We start from the raw sequence: 17,735 nt of genomic DNA, 5'->3' as shown, positions 1-17,735 counted from the left end.
CATAGTGTGTGTAGTAACTAGTAAGTGATCATTAATGTGAGTGACTGTGTATAAAATAAATAGTGGAGGGCTCCAGCACGTGCACGTACATGCATATGCTCAAATAGGGTGGGGCTTGGGGGGGGGGGGCTGGCCCCTCCTGATGGAAGTATCCGCATCGGCTCCCGTTTGTCCGTTTCGGCTCCTTCCTTTCATTTGAAGGTGGCCGTATCGGCTCCGACCCGATGCCAGTGGTATGGACGTATCGGCTCCCAATCAACAACATTTTCCTTCCCATTTACAGGCTGAGGACTGGCTACAGCGAGAAGAAATTCTCTGTAAGCATGGTTAAAAACGGCAAGGAATAATGACCCGGAGCCTATACGGACTCATTAACGTCCAGCGGGAGCCGATACGGTATCATCCCTCCTGATTCCATCTAAGCCTCCCCAGATTTACTCTTATATTAAAATTTAATGTATTAATAATCAAATGTGGTTTTCGACTACCCGGCACGGTGCGTGTCAATAACGTCGCACTTTACACACTAATTACAAATGTGAATTACAGTGAAAGACGGAAACTTAATTTCGTATTTCCAATCATACAGGTAGCTTAATGAGTGACATTATAGTATTAACATTTATTATATTATAAGATGTTTATCTAGGTAGATTTTCGATATTTTATTTTCAATGTCCAATGTCTATTCTTACTATAGAGTTTAGTAATTAAACTATCTAAAATTGACTTTTCGTGTGAGAACACAGACTAACTTACTTCTCTTCTACAATATTGATAATAGATATTTTTACTCTCAAACCACCCAATAAACCATATTAATGGGAATACAAAAATTAATTTTGATAGAATTTTTCCATAGGTACTATTGATATCCCTTCGCCCATTTAAATTTACATTCTGATTGTATTATTGTATAGTAATAATTTATTTTTAAACATCTTATATTCTTCTGTAAGACGTGATATGATATCTAAATTAAATATATCCATTGAAAATGTATGATTTTTTTTTTTTTGGGCGGGGGGTTGTTTTGAGACACCATTTGGCGGGTATTACTTGAATTAAAAGTTGGCAACACTACGGCTACAGCACCCAATTCGATATAATTACTGGACATATTTCCTTGAAATGATCACATAATTTACATGTCCCCCCCCCCCCCCCCCACGAGCAAAAAATTGATCATATTCTGCATTTGATATGCGCAAAATCGAAAATTGAGTTTATATTTTATTTAAAACATTTTGTAATAATAAAAAAATGATTGTCCGTGTCTACCGTAAAAAATTTAATTTTTTTTTTAAAAACCTCTCTATTTACACTGTACCACTGTTATAATCTCTATTTTCTATTTTGCTTGTTAAATTACATAAGTTATGCAATTTAATTTTTACTACAATATATATATATATTATAGTATTAAATATATTAACAGGTGGCATGCCTGGGGCTGATATAGTTACTGAGGGTTGAGTCAACTGGTGGCAGTGTAGGCGACCGGGGTTGATAGTTTTGGTGGTTGTGATGGTGACTGGGTGTGGTGGGGTGGTTTATAATATTATTCCCGGGCCCTTTTCTGTTTATCGATTGCTGTATTTGTTCAACTTAAGGTTGTTATTTCAACTTGCGCATGACAAATTCCGGGGCGAAATATCGATTCACTTGCAGATGCTAGCGCACATGATTCCTGGGCCGAGTTTTGGTAGCTTGGCGATAGGGAGAGGTTGGTGTATGATACGCTGCCTCTAGTAACATTGTGAGTCCAACATCAAAAGAACATTTTGAATTACAAGAAAAACAGCGATTCAGAAAACAATATTTGTATGAAAATCAATTACAATAAGGTGAGTTAATACTAAAAACAGTAGTCAAATATTATAATAATATATATTTATAATGAATAAAACCGTCATTACTATATTATTGCAGCCGGGTCACATTAATCATACGTCAACCACTCATTTTTGATATCTGCGTACGTCGAGCATACAGGTTTGATACCCATAACATTTTTCCAATTATTTTTTCGTTGTAAGTAATTCAATGATGTGTCTTATTTTCCATGATCCCAATTCCAACCAAAATAGTCGATGATATTTTTAAATCGATTATAATCAATAATGGTTAACATAACTACAGTTTTGATCATACTTGTCACAGCTTTCTCAATAACTGATCATCTTCTTGGACATATCTGGATAGAAGCTATATTTAATTTTATAATTTCATTGAATAAATATCAAAATCTGGTTTTTGCTGAAGAGATCTTCAAACGTGACAATCGTGATGATCCGAAAAGTAAGGACTGGTTGGATAATAGACCAATAAAAATTATTTACTTGTTTGATAGTTAACTATAAAAGATTGAAGGTAGCACTATAAAAAAAAAATTTAAGCTTACCTATATATATTTATTGGCTTTGAAATATTTCGCAATATTATAGGTAGTAAATCTAATGATATAAATACTTACATTATTGTATTCAAGCATTCTAAGTAGATTTACATACTTAAATAATTTTTGTTTTTGGTTATTAGTTTATACATCATTATAATAGTTATGATTTAGTTTTTAAGTTTAGAAAATAATAACAATATACATCAAAATTAACAATTTATGAAAATAACGTAACTAGGTATAATATTGTTCGTATAGGGTAATTGAGTTCAGTTTAAAAATTGTTCGATACATTTAGTATTAATAATAGTTTTTTTAAGTAAAAAAATTGATTGGATTATGAAAAAATATCATATGTAACAATAAAATAAAAGGTATAGATTATACAAGACATTTTTACATTAAAATGATAAACTATAATATAATATATGGGTAATTTCTAAATAAAGTAAATTTAGATTATTGTATAATGTTATACTGCACGTCGTTATTCAATATTATTTTTAATTTTACATGGTCAGACATATGAGTGTCTACACTCATTATTTCTAAAATGTTAAACTGTTTTTTACATAATTTGTGGTAATTAAAAAATAACATTTTTGGGGAAAAAAATTCAAATTTTTTTAATGTTGTTTTTTTAAAGTTTTACTTTTTATAATAGCGAGATATATTTTTATTTAAACATAATACATGTTAGTGAATTTTAGTACATTGTCATCGAATTTTCAACATGTAGTTAATATTAGCAAGTTATACAATTAAATATTTATAATATGTATTATGTAAACATAATACAAACGTCATACTCATACATACATACATACATACATACATACATAAATACATACATACATACATACATACATACATACATACATACATGCATACATACATGCATACATACATACATACATACATACATACATACATACATACATACATGCATACATACATGCATACATACATGCAATATACATATATAGAACTGTAGTCTGTAGCTCAAAATATCAGTAGAGTACCTAACTAGCCTGGTAAGGGAGTCAGTGGTTCAACCCCTCCCTTGACTTTTTTATGGATGCTATTAAATGTGTATTATTATGGTCTTATACAAAAAAATATGAAACATAAAGCAAATAATTAACTTTTTAAAATTAACGGGATTATATCACTTAATATAACCTAGATATTTCTCAAACATACTGTTCATTATTATGTACTCATTTTTCTATTTATCTTTGTATCTATCTATTGTTATTTTCATATTCTATTGCTCTGTACATATCACTATTAATGTTTCTTTTTGTTAAAAAATATTAATGTTTTAATGCCAATAACCTTTGCTGTTGCGGCTTATGTAAATAAAAAAAAAAAAAAAAAAAAATATGATGCTTTTATTCTACAGTAGTCAGTAATAAAAAACTAACAAGATAATATAATGGTGAAGTAGTAAGAGGTCTATAATTAGTAAGCCCATCTTGTCGGCTTCAGTTACCCACAGTCTACAGACCTTATACATTTATAAACACATAATTTCTATACAGAATATAAAATTCTGAAAAAAATCTAAAAACTATTTTAAGTAGCTCAGTTGTCCGATATTTGTATCTTTGTTACAATATTGTGTATGTATTAAATGTATTCATAGACATACTAACCATGGGCCGCACATTAAACACGGATGGCTCCCCCTTCCTCCCACCAGACTATTGTACAAAAACTGGATATTGACTGAGATGGATAGAGATAATATATATAGGAAATATCCGTTTGTAATAATGTAATATCATGGAAGAGAATATGAGGAGTTAAGTTTAACAGTCTGTGGCCTGATCCATGTATTTTTTTTAAATTTATAAAAGATTTTGTTTTAAATAAAAAAAAATTTAACGGAACATCGGCCTATCTTTGTTTTTTTTTAAATTTTACACTGTAGATGCAACATTATAATCTATTGAAAATAGATACATGATACATAAGTTAGAGGAACTTGACTATCATACGTCGTTTAAAATAATAATAGGTCCCATTTTTTACCATCATGTCCTGGTGTCCTGATATTAAACGGGATGGTTTTTGTCTCGGTATAAGAATAATAAGGCCAATTAAATAACTGTCGATACTTGACATTTACATCATATGTTTATTTTATCAAACCCATACTTGATAACATTTTTTAAATATTTTGACTCGCTTAGAGCCGTTTACGGACATTGGGGCGTTGGAGTTATGGATCCTGTTTACTTCTGAATAGACTTGAAAAAGCTATCAGCCAAGTTCATGATGTGGTCTTGTACATAACGAATTTTGAGATCTTTGTGAATATTTTGGTTCCTTACAAACCATGGAGCAATCGTTAAAACACCCGTAGTAACCAATCCGAATAATAAAGGTTATTAAAACCCAAACGTTTTTTAAATTTTTTATTTTGGTTATTTTTATTTTTTATTTTGAACACGTATAGTACACTATCCAGCACCCAAAACCCGAAAACCGAATGATTCGGGTGTAAAGCCCTGAATTATATTAATTATTACTAAATTTTTGTTATTTGTACTAATTTTTTTATTTTATATACGGACTTGAGTAATTATTTCTAAAAATGTAAACCTACGTTTGATATTCAATAATTTTTAGTCAAGTCCAACGTCGAGTACGGAAATTATTAAACAGATATTATTATAACTATTCTACCCTAAAAACTTAAAAATTTTTGTAAAGCTCAGGCCTAACCTTTGATCGGATTTCGACTGAGAGACTTCTTCACAAAATCCATATTCTCCTAGCCATCTTATTGCTCAAACTTGGATCTTTAACTACTATTATCACACATTTGCATCACATTGATGCTGTATAGACGAAACATCATACATATATTATATTACTGCTGCAGCCTGTTGATATACATATAAATATATATATATATATAGAGAGAGTATACATAGTCATGTAACACCTCCTAAATAATTTGTAAAATTATACATAAATAATGAGTTTTAAAATTTGAAGTGTTTTCACTTGAGACCCACTTCACCACCCCCCCCCCCCCCCCCCCGCCTATCTAGTGATTTTATTCTATCATCACTTTTAATTATTTTATTGTACTGTCATATAGATTTTATAATAAAAAAGAAAAATAATGCATCCAAGGCTTAATAAATAAATATATTTTTCATTTGGGGAAAGTGAAATTACATTTTAAGTTGTTGATGTTTTACGTATTATTCTTCTGACTATTATTTCGGTTTATATGTTACAACAAATCTTATTATGCCTTTTTTATGTTTCCAATTTTATTTAAATTATAATACTAATGCTGAATGATCGGATGAAAGTAGTTTTTGTATATATATATTTAAAATCATTCTACGAATTATAGGGGTTTAAAAAAAATAAGTTTATAGATTTATAATTAGATCCTTAAAATAATTTGGACATTAATGACCGTGTATTAAACACTTGAATTGTGTTTTATAAAACAGTATCTAGTATATAAATTGGTCTTATTATATTATGTTGTTTTATAAATGATCATATCTAAGACTTTTTTCCACTGATAAATACAGTTTTATTAGTTAAAAAAAGCAAATTACGATAAATTATATTTATGTTATAAGGATAATAATAATAATTTAGCCAATTTAGGAATTTAATTATCACCTTGACTGATATACTTACCTCAAGATAATTACCTAATAATTTCAAAGTCTATAAGAAACCATTGAAGTGACAATAATATTGTAAACACAGTCACACACAGCAAGAATACTTCATTAATTTTTTTATTTTAATAATTTATTAGTATTTTGTCATGATTTTTTAGGTAAACATATTTTAATAGGAAATTAATTTGTATTTATGTGTTATTTTTCAGCTATGATATTGGACGCTTCTAACTATTTTGAAGACTTTTCCAATAAAATTATAAAATTGGACAATTTGTTTAGGCAAATTCATCTAGAGTCCATTACTTTGTTTGAGGACGTGACATCAGTGAAAGTTATTCCGTACTGTATCCCTGCGGTGGCTTATAGAAATTTTGAAATATGTTTTAGAGAAACCAATATTTGTAATTTGGAGAATTTGAAACTAGTAAACATTGAATTAGGCAGAAGTACGATTCATAGAAAAAAAATAAATCGTTTCTTAAATGCTACACATAAGTTCGATGAATTAGTGATTAGCGGAATTACTGATTTTGAAGAATATGGTAGCCGAGATAAATACAACACTAGCATTCGTGACAGTTACTTGGTAATTTATCGTGATTATGAAAATCTAGGAATTTTTAGCGTAGAAATTCCCTCCCTAAAGGGTTATTCTGAGTCTAATACTGATAAATATGTAGCACATGCCGTAGATATGCACTTGAAACGTTCACATGGCATGAATATTTATCTACCAGTCGATGGATTTTACGGGTTATTGAATCAACTAGAAAATGAAATAAACACTCCGTCAGTTTTTTATCCAGAGAATGTAACTTTTGGTTGTAGTGACTTTCCAGAAAAAGATGTAACTAAAACTCTTGCAATGTCCATAAGCACCATCAACATGCGTTTGAATGAACAGCTCAACTATGATGTAATCAACAACGTGAAGTTTATTGAAATGGGTAACTCTTATCATACGCGATTTGCTATCACTTTTAATAAACTAGCTTTTACTTCTAAAATGTCCGTAATATTAAATAAAAAATTGATTTTGGATGAAGACGTGCTAGTCGAAATAAAGAAGTTGTATATAGAGGTTGTCTACTACTCGCTTTATTCTCCAGTGTACAAAGTACATGTTGACATTAAAGATGGACTGAGTTTATCCGCAGAGACAAAAATTGATTCTTATTTCTATACTCCACATTTTAAAACAAAATTATCCAGTTGCATCAAGGCAACAACTTTAAACAACTTACAGTCAACTCTTCGCCTTGTAAAACTAAAAGACTCGCTATTAAAAAAATTCTGGAAGTAAATTATAATTTCATTTCATTTACAACTTAAATTATTGAATAGGTAAATAATATACCATCACCACAAAAAATGTGTAGTAGTATTGAAACCATTTTAATGGTATAGGTATAGTCATAACAGTAGATTTTTGTTCCTAAAAATTACGATCGGGTACACGTTTAGTATGCTAAAAAAAATGCTTAAACTCTGATAATGGTCTATATAGGTAACCATAAAATAATACACTTTCTTCATTAAATACCTATCTATGTATATTTATACGTAAAATTAATTAATTAAATGTAATATTCTCATTCTCTCATGACGCTCAAAACTCATCAATGATATTGTGGGTTGAATAATATTCACAATAAAATATTTTGAGTTATCTGCATTCAAGCAATACACGATTTCTGCCCGAGGTTCATCAGAATTGACGGTTAAAAGGCAATCTTTATATTTTAACAATGCTCAATTCGTTTATATATTTATTGGATTTTGGTCTGTTGTATTTGTTTTCCTTATCATTACCATTAATATTAACTAAATAGACTTGTAAGAAAATACAAGGTGTAAGTATCAGACCAAATCATCAACATCTTTTCTGCATACTGAATGATTATATCATGTGCCCTTAATTCGAAGCTTTCCATTACCACACACAAATGGGACGATTCCGCACTGCTTTAAGTCTCGTATCCCATAATCACATACGCAGGTACCTAGTTAAATGTAATTGAATACTCGTATACATGATAGTTAATAGAGAAATTTCTTATGTTTTAACTGTAGAATATTATTAAATACCTGTGTCTCCATTTTGTAGTTTCGTGGTTTACATTGATCGTTATATCAATTTTTTTGGATACCACCAAACTATAGCACAAGAAATAATTTTATAAAAAAATGTATAACCAAACTCATCAAAACGAATATAGAATCTTTCCTGTGATTATTAGCAAATAATACATTTTACCTTTACTTTTAGAAAATATAGGTACGTAATATGTTTCATCTTTCACATGGACTATTGAAAGTCCACCTACATTTGTGAAAATAACTGAAAGTAAGTAATATCTGGACTGATCTTCAACTTTAATGCAGATGATTTTATAACACCGGAAAATTCTAAAAACCTTGTATTTGAACCCTGGGGTAATATCAAAATGTTTGTGTGTCACTTTATCTTTTGTGGTTTTTGATCAATTGTGTGTGGTAATGGGGAACGCCCCTGATTTTGGTATTATTACAATAGTCAATTTATTAGTTAAATATTATACTGTGTAAGAAAGTAAAATTAAATTGTTAAACAAGTAATATTATACTCCTCTATCCAACCGTATACAAGCACGTTGTTACTTGTTGAAGTCATAATATATGAAAATATCCATACATTATTATTTTATTTCTATAATACTGGCAATAGTTAATATTATATATTTTTTTGATATCAAGAAATTGAAATATTTATCTAATGCTGTAGATATGTTTGTATCATTTAAAATGTAATACTCATGTGGTACCGAACATCATCGGCGATTATTAGACATGGACGGAAATACACATATTTTCTACAAAGTCGTGTTGATCGTTGGGTGTGTATTATAATATAGATGTTTTTTTCTAGTGAGTGGTTATCTTATACATATTATGCACGTAATATAAATTTAAATACTTCTGGAATAACATATCATTCTCTTGGTTGGGATGGGGAAAAAAAGATTTTCTCCAATAATATTACAAAAAATATATTCCTAGAATTTCTCACTCGAAAGTTATCCACTGAGTTATGACACAACTATATATTATAATAATTTTACCTTATTCAGTAAGTAATATTTATTTATAATTAATTAAAAGGCATAAATACCAATAAAAACATTATACAATATATTATAAGTATTTTAAGAAGACAGTATTATAAAGTTAAATTTTCAAGAAATCTAATAAACTAAAAGTGAATACAATGTTATGTTTCAAAGGGTAAATATAAAGACAATATAAGTCAAAACTATAGTTGATACACTCATTTTTATTTTTTTAAATATTATACTTGGATATTCAGGGTCTTGAGGGGTGGAGAATTATGCTTCCCTCTAGAACCATCGAAGAGTTGATAACGAGAATTTAATTCGTCCTCTTCCTCACTAAACTTAAATTTAGTTCGGTGCCACTAGTAAAATATTATATACTTAAGCTGTATCTAAGTAAAGCCTTTAAATATCTTGTTTTATTTGTATTGACAGAATTTCCAAACATATTCAAAGCTAACTTGTACAGTTGTACAAAATATATTTGTATAATACTCGCTTATTTCATACTTATTAATAATCTGTAATTTATTTTAAATTTAAAACAAGAATTATTATTGTATCAATGTACCTATATGATTTTCACATGTCATTAAAATAATAACCAATAAATTACCTCAATTATTTAAGAAGACAATACTATTGTTAAACATTGTTACAAATTATATTAACATTTTGTGATTTGGAGTATTTTAATTACAAGTTATAACAAACATAAAATTAAAAATGCATTATTTCTTCAATGATAAATACCTACTACTTACCTATCTATATATATAAAAATGAATTTATGTCTATCTGCCTGTGTGTACATATTACCATGACAACCATTTATATATTATTTTAGATTTTCGATTAATTTTTTTGTATATAAATGGTTGCCATGGCAAAATGTAAAACGTATTATTCATATAGAGTAGGCAATTTTAATGGGCAACGAAGTGCACGGGATCAGTTTATATAATATATATAGATAGATTAGATCTCAGGGCAGAAGATAGACTAATTTAAAAACTGAGAGGACCAACCCTGGAAGGTGCTCAATCAGGGATTCTGAGATTTCCGATGGAAATGTTTGTTTATAAATGGTTGCCATGGGTTTTAGAGCTATTATAATAACAATTATTGGTTGCTGTTGGCTTAAAATGGTTGCTATGGTAACCGTAATATTATAAAATAAAACATATTATTCATATAGACAGAGCCGTGTCAAGCAATTCAGCGCCCCGGCGGAAAAATGGTTTACAGGGACACAGGTAGGATATTAAGCGCAAATAAAGGCACCCCCTTACTTTTACAAAACCCCCTCTTAACACGGATCTGCATATAGAGTTGGCATTTTTAATGAGCAACGAAGTGCACGGGATCAGCTAGTACGTATATATATTTGTATTAATAATTATATTTAAATAAATTATAATAATTAAGGAAAGGCTGTTTAACACTGATACACTTCAGTCCACAAGAAACTCGTAATAATGATACCATGGCATATTATGACATTATGTCATATGAATGAATTTACATTATTCTTTAATTCTTTATATTTTGCATATTAACTTTTCCAGTGCATCTAGGTGTTTGTGTATCTAGCTACTGGATGTACGACGTGGGTTGAGAAGTCAGAATTCAATCGTACGAGCACCTATAGAGTTGTCTAACGTTTGGTCTATAATACTCCACTCACAAATAGGTGAGTAAAGTTGTGAATATATTTACCGTAATCGCTGCACAAAACAGGAAGTTTATGTAAATAGAAGAAATTTCTAAATTTTAAATTAAATTACAGTATTTTTTTTATAGTGAATATTATTGCCATAATATGAATATGACCAAATTTTTATCATCTCAAATCAGGGCTTGCAAACGTTATAATAACGTTATGATTATAACGTTATGTTTGATAAAAAACGATTGAAATTTGTAAACGTAATTATAACGAAAAACGATAAACATAAATAGATAAATAACACAAAACAAAACGTAACGTTTAACAAAATATATGATATATCATTAAACAAAACATAACGCAAAACGGTATATATTGTATTCCATTAAACAAAATAATTAATTTCCAATTATTTAATAATACTTAGTATTATTCAATTATTTATTCAATCCAAGAATTAATTTTATCCCGTATCCGGCCTATCCGGGAGATCCCGTATTAGATTTATTTTAAAATTTAATAAGAAGGTATTAATAGAATAATTTAATTACCAATAGCTAATAATAGTGATACTCTGATAATATTGTACTGTACTATCTGTACTACGGTCGGAATTTATACCATTCAAGTTATTCAACTATTGTGTTCGGTGATCATTGGTATTTATTTTGTTGTTTGTGAATGTTCTATTTAATAATGGTAATATGGTAATAAGTATAATTTAGATAGTATAAATTATACTATGTTGTCTACAGTCTACACTCTATAGTCTATAGTATATTAGCTATGTACACACTTTTATATTGCCAATACATATTATTTAACTTTTAACAACATAAATTATAGATTCTGATTATTTTGTCAATTGTAGGAAGGTATAAAATAAATGTTGACAAAGTATGTCAAAACAATCAGAGTAAAATATGTTTGAAACATAGATTCCTGCTTAAATGATATTCTCAAGCACAATATTGTAAAACTTACTAAATAATTTTAACATTTAAAAACCTAATAATACGTTCAAAATTTCAAAATAATGATCATGATTTTTTTTTTTTATATTTATTATTTTATAATTAATTCCTTAGAGCCTAGGCAATTTATTAAATTCAATAATACATTATCACTTATAACTTAAGATTAATTATCATCATACTGTTTTATCATTTATTTTGTTTCCATTTCTTTACGAACTATGTATATTGTAATTTAATCTGTATCACTGTACTCTACCTACTTAAAACTCAGAATAGGGAAATTATGTCCCCAAAAAAGGTCATAGTCATATACTTTTAAATTGCGGCCTGTGTACTTTTAAAACAGGTATCTAAATACTTTTAAATATTAAATAACGATAAACGCAAAAATTGTATAACGTTTTAATTATGAATAACGTTAAACGCAAAAATTGTATAACGTTTTAATTCTGAATAACGATAAACACAAAAGTTGAATAACGTTTAAATTTTGAATAACGATAAACTCAAAATTTGTATAACGTTTTGATTGTAAATAACGTAAAACAATATTTTTTTTTCAAATGCAAGCCCTGTCTCAAATTCATACTATTATATTATTTTTGTTATTGGCATATTATATTATTATGTATATACCTAAAGGTACCATAGTTTATAACTATATGATATGCTTTATCATCTGCCTTATAATATGTCTTATAAGTTATAACTTATTCGATTATATATAAATATTGATACTGGAAAAAACGAAAAACCGCTATTCAGTGATGTGCTTAATATTAAACTATCCACTACATCATGGGACGAAAAAAAAAGAAATTGAACAATGAATGCCAATAGCACACACTGATTATAACTAAGCCTATAGGTACTAGATTGTCGTGAATATAATAAATAATTAAATGCATAAAAGCTTCTTAAATACTTATTGATATTATGTAGGTATGATATAAAAATTATAAAGGTATCTACAATAACATAAATTAATATACAATCTTATATATATCTTTATTTATTATAATTTATTATAATTATTATTTTGGTAATAGTGTTAAATTTCAGAAATTTAATGATTTAACAATATATATAATTCAAACTTTTCTATCCCTTAAAAATGTCCCGTATTTAAAACCATATTTAATAAAACAGCAGTCGGGTCTGTTTGTATGGTACATGTATGGTTTCTTTATCTACGTATTTCAGAAAAATATTTATGGTCATTACATCTTAAACAAGTATCTATCCATTTATTGACATTGTATAATTATTCAATTACAAATTGACCAAAAAGTGTTTAATGCCAAGTAAGTAGATACAAATAATAATTATTTGTTTTTTCTATAGTATTTTTATTATCATACGCAAGTATATTAGAACATTATCGAACACCATATTTCATTAATCATATAGTATAACGAATACCTAAGTTGAGTTTATTACAACGATATTCTGCAGTAACCAGTAAGTATTCTATTTCTATAGCTAAAATCATAAACGTTTGATTTAATATTATATTTTGCATAATAATCATACATAATTGTGATATATTTTAAGCATTGCAAGTTTCCTCACTACCTTTAGGATTCATTAAATGACAGTCAAGCAGGTTGTACCCAATTTTCGTGTCTTTATATTTAGCGTTGCATGAGGTATTGTATAATGGCGCGTTTTTTTTTTATTGTCGTGTCACCCCAAGTGGCAAGCAACTTTAGGCCTAGTCCACATATAGAGAAGAATGAGCGACTGGATGGTCAGATGCTGTGGTCAACAAACAATATGGGAAGCTGTTGATATTTTTCTTATTATAATTTTTCGTCTAAACTAAGAACGTTTAGTTGTAAAATATAAGTATATCACTTATTCGCCCATTATCTTCTACTATACAGTGTTGGATTCAAGACTTGTGGGTGGGTGCCTATAGTTGTATATCATGATATTATTTAGTATTATTATCAGGAACCCCGAAATTTGCAGTGTCCGATCCGAGTACAAAAAGTAAATTTAAAATAAAATTAATTTAAACAATAGAAAATATTATATAATATACATGTATAAATATTTTCCGTCTGCATAATATAATGTATTGAATACAGGTACGTATTATGAAATGGGGGGATGGGGGGGGGGCTAAGTTGTTTACAGTTTTTGTATATAAATAACACATTTATTAGGGGAAAAAATGTCAATGGGGAGTGGGGAGGGGTTAATCACCCAAAACCCCCATTGTCTATGCCACATAATTGAATATATATTTACTGTCTACTGAATACTGTATGTATAAAATATAAATTAACTAAATCGAGTCTGAAAGGTTTGCTGATAGATGTAACTTAGGTAATTACAGTTAATATTATTCTTAAAACTACCTTAAACTAACCCATACGAACACTGAACGTGGACTGGCACCACTTCGCCGTTATAATAACGTAACGCATAAGACAGTTGAACGCAATATTATCTTTACTTATATGGTATAAGTTATAACTAATCTTAAATCTATACGAACAACGACTGATAGCGACTAAGAATTCAGGTAGTAATAATTTTACGATCAATTGTCGTTCGGTGATTGCGATCAAATAAATAAATATTGTAATGTGGTAAATTATTAACGAGCGATTGACGTACCGATATGACTTGGGTATTTCTAAAAATTATTATTTTGTTTGTCTTCATTTGTTGATGCCAGTTAACGATTTGTTTTCTCCTTCTGACTCACGCGTAACAGAAATTTTTTTAACTTATAATACATATTATTATGGTTTAAAATCAAAATACTAATAGAAGCCTATGAGGTGATCTAGATAATAGTTAATATTTCTCCCTTTGAGTTTGAATTTCAATTCACTTTATAGTATCAAATTTGATATAAAAACAAAAATAGATCTATAAAACGCAAATTGTTTATGTCCCAGATAGGCCAGACAGAGAAAACAAATAGGTAATGCGCAGACATAATCTTTCTTCCACGTATCCACGCATCGCAAAGTCCTTAATCCAGTGTTGACTCCTTGACTATCGTGTCTCACTTTCTTGAGTACAAAACTGTCAAAAAACACAGTAGCAAATTATTTAGTAGAAATGAAAAATATGTTTTATAGCCAGCACCAGTTTTATTATGTTTGTTCTACTTTCTGGCCAACATAATATTTTAATGTCACCGTCTACTTGTTAAATACATATTATTATATTATAACTATACCGTTATTATTTTTATGGAAAAACTTTGTTTATTTCAAAATATTATATTATTAATAATTATTATTATTGCATCTAAACTACTAATAAATTAAACTAGTTTTTGTTTTTTTTCGCCACATTTTTCTTGTTAATTTTAAAGTTCTTTTTGAGCATTAACACTTTTATTAAAATATCTCACTATTTTTTTGAACTTATTTATTATTTATTTTACCGTATATTTTTGGAACCCAGCATTTGTATATAATTGTAAAGAGTGAGCAGTACATCTAAACTAAATTTGTTTGACAAATGGCATTTATAGCTTTGATCAAATGTTTATATTGACATAATTTTCTATATATCATAAAATTTTGAAAATATTTTGACCCTTTTTGAGTAATTTATAAAAATTTTAAATTTGAATTTTTTTAAAACTGTTGATAAAAAGTGGGTAAGTGGATGTCGTTCTGCTGTACATTAGGTTATAAGTGGGTCAATGTATAATGGATTGTATTAAACTTGAATTCAATGATGTAATATAATTGTATAAGAAAAACGATTCTGAGCGGAGACGGTTTGTCAGTCTGGATTTTTTATATTGTTATTATTTATTATAGCCTGTAAGTTAAATTAATATTGTAATATTTTTATTTTTTATTCGGTGCTATGGTGATAAACAAAGCGTTAAAAATTAAGATCCCATTTTTAGCGGTTTTTCGTAATTTGTCGGTAGTTTTTCCCGTGGCATTAAATAACTGTTGAGAAAATCAAAAAATGACCCCTCTAAAGTCCCTATGACCCCTCGATCCAATTTGCTAAAAGATAAGGTACTATATATGTTGGAATCAAAACACTGCTTCTGGTTGAAATCTTGTATACAGGATAAAAAAAAAACACCATTATAAAACTCCGCTCAGAAACTAAAAGTTTATCATTAGGTCAAATTACTTTAAAATTGAATACAAGGTTCGTCATAGGTTCGTCATAGGAACCATTTTTAAATGCATTATGTTTTGGGCAAAAAATGTTGTACTAACAGTAAATTATATTAATTTTATAGCAATATAATTAATACTTCATAAAACATATTTAGTAAAATAAACTCACAGACGGTCTTCGCTCAAAATCGTTTTTCCGTATACAATGATATAAAATAATTTAATTATTAAAATTCAATACATCTATGATCTATTACACTATTACAGTGAGCCACCCGTTACCTAATTTACAGCAGATAGGTACCCATTAATCATCTGTTTAATATAAAAATTTGAAGTACCTAACTACCAAAAATCAAGACTGGGAATTAATGAGATAAAAGCTTAAATTAAGTTACTTTTAACTAAATTATATATAGAGTTACTTTTTTTAGATGTAACTTCTAACTTTGAGTTAAATTATTTTCCATAAAATCTATGCTGTGACTTAATTGTAGTTTAATTAATTTTATTAACTAGCCAAGCTCCACTATAAACGATTCAATAACAAGTTAACACATCATTCCAATCCCCTTATTGTCCAACTATCATCTGCAACTATTCCAGGAAATCCCCACAAAAGATTAAAAAGGCAATGGTGTCGTGACCTACTTTTATAATTTAAAAAAAAAAAAAAAAATGTATCACTACAACTTATATGATCTTTGTTACTTAACTATTATGTATTCACTGCACTATCACTATTATTAATATTATGCTAGGACTAATACCTTAAATTTAAATTAATATTCATGTTGAAGTACCTCCGATGGGAGGTCTCTTCTGTCTGTTTTTTTTGTTATTATCACATCATTTTTGGTATTGGTAAGTGGTAAGAAGTAATTTATTTTATTATTTTAAATTATAAGTGTGAAATAACTTTAAATGTCTGAAACTATAGTTAACATTAACAGGAGTAGGTACCAATGACACTTTTGATTTATAAAAACAATTCACACTTACAGTTGAGAATTATAATAAATTTTCAACACCTTGAAGTAAACACTCTTGACGTAAAATTAAAACACTTAAGTCAAAAAATAAGTTCACGAATAAAAATGAATTATGTTTCTCTGCCCTTTTGGTGACGCGTTGAACCCACAGTAGTAAGCTTGACTTAAGCGTGTGTAAAAAAAAAATGACATTTACAAATAGCATTTTGCCTCTAATCCAGATTAGTGCTCTCCTCCTCCCCCCCCCCCCATATCGAGGTTTATCTTTTATACACCCTTCAGGCGATTTATCTTCTGGACTCCTATCCATGTTATTTCTCTTCTTCGTCTTTCCAAATACTCTTTCTCTCCGTCGCTCCTCTAGTCCTCCTCCTTCTCCTTTTAATCTATCCCTGTACACTCGCCTATGGGCGCGTGCAAACACACATACACACACACACACACAACACACATACGCATTCACACAGACGCCATCGTTCTAAAAGGCACGTGACGTTAATGGTGTTGGCCGCAGGTTTTTTCTTGCGTTTCTAATGGATCGATGTCAAAAACGTCGGGACTCGTAAAAACACCCTTTACCGAGTAAATACGAAAATTAAAAAGTGTTAAAATTCGTGCACGCTCGTATTTATTTTACAGCCGATTTGGTTTTATTATATTATATATTACTGCAGTATATTTATATAAAGTATAAACACACGTGAACACACACACAAGCACACACTGTGAAACGCGTTACTGCATCCTTTTTTAATGGCGGTCCCGAGGTTTTATTTTAGTGTCGCGCATGACGTATAATAAAATAAAACGTGGTGATA

At 28.8% G+C, this 17,735-nt stretch overlaps 1 protein-coding gene across 1 annotated transcript; it reads left to right on the top strand.

Annotated features, from left to right (window-relative positions):
* Positions 1-1,707: 1,707 nt before the first annotated feature.
* Positions 1,708-9,782, top strand: LOC132943246 (uncharacterized). The gene is made up of 4 exons (XM_061012137.1): positions 1,708-1,847; positions 1,933-1,995; positions 2,091-2,301; positions 6,276-9,782. Exons 3-4 carry the CDS (start codon positions 2,124-2,126, stop codon positions 7,370-7,372), a joined length of 1,275 nt encoding a protein of 424 aa, XP_060868120.1. The 5' UTR covers positions 1,708-1,847; positions 1,933-1,995; positions 2,091-2,123; the 3' UTR covers positions 7,373-9,782.
* The last annotated feature ends 7,953 nt before the right edge of the window (positions 9,783-17,735 follow it).

The sequence above is a fragment of the Metopolophium dirhodum genome, chromosome 4 (genome assembly GCF_019925205.1).
Source record: "Metopolophium dirhodum isolate CAU chromosome 4, ASM1992520v1, whole genome shotgun sequence".
Taxonomy (NCBI): Eukaryota; Metazoa; Arthropoda; class Insecta; order Hemiptera; family Aphididae; genus Metopolophium; species Metopolophium dirhodum.
The sequence above is the reverse complement of the archived record's forward strand: the minus strand, read 5'-3'. Positions and strand labels throughout refer to the sequence as shown.

Bases quoted from the DNA above. Each gene is read 5' to 3' on its own strand.
- LOC132943246 (XM_061012137.1), top strand. From the start codon at position 2,124: ATGGTTAACATAACTACAGTTTTGATCATACTTGTCACAGCTTTCTCA. The intron at 2,302-6,275 runs GTAAGGACTGGT...GTTATTTTTCAG, and splicing joins CAATCGTGATGATCCGAAAA to CTATGATATTGGACGCTTCT.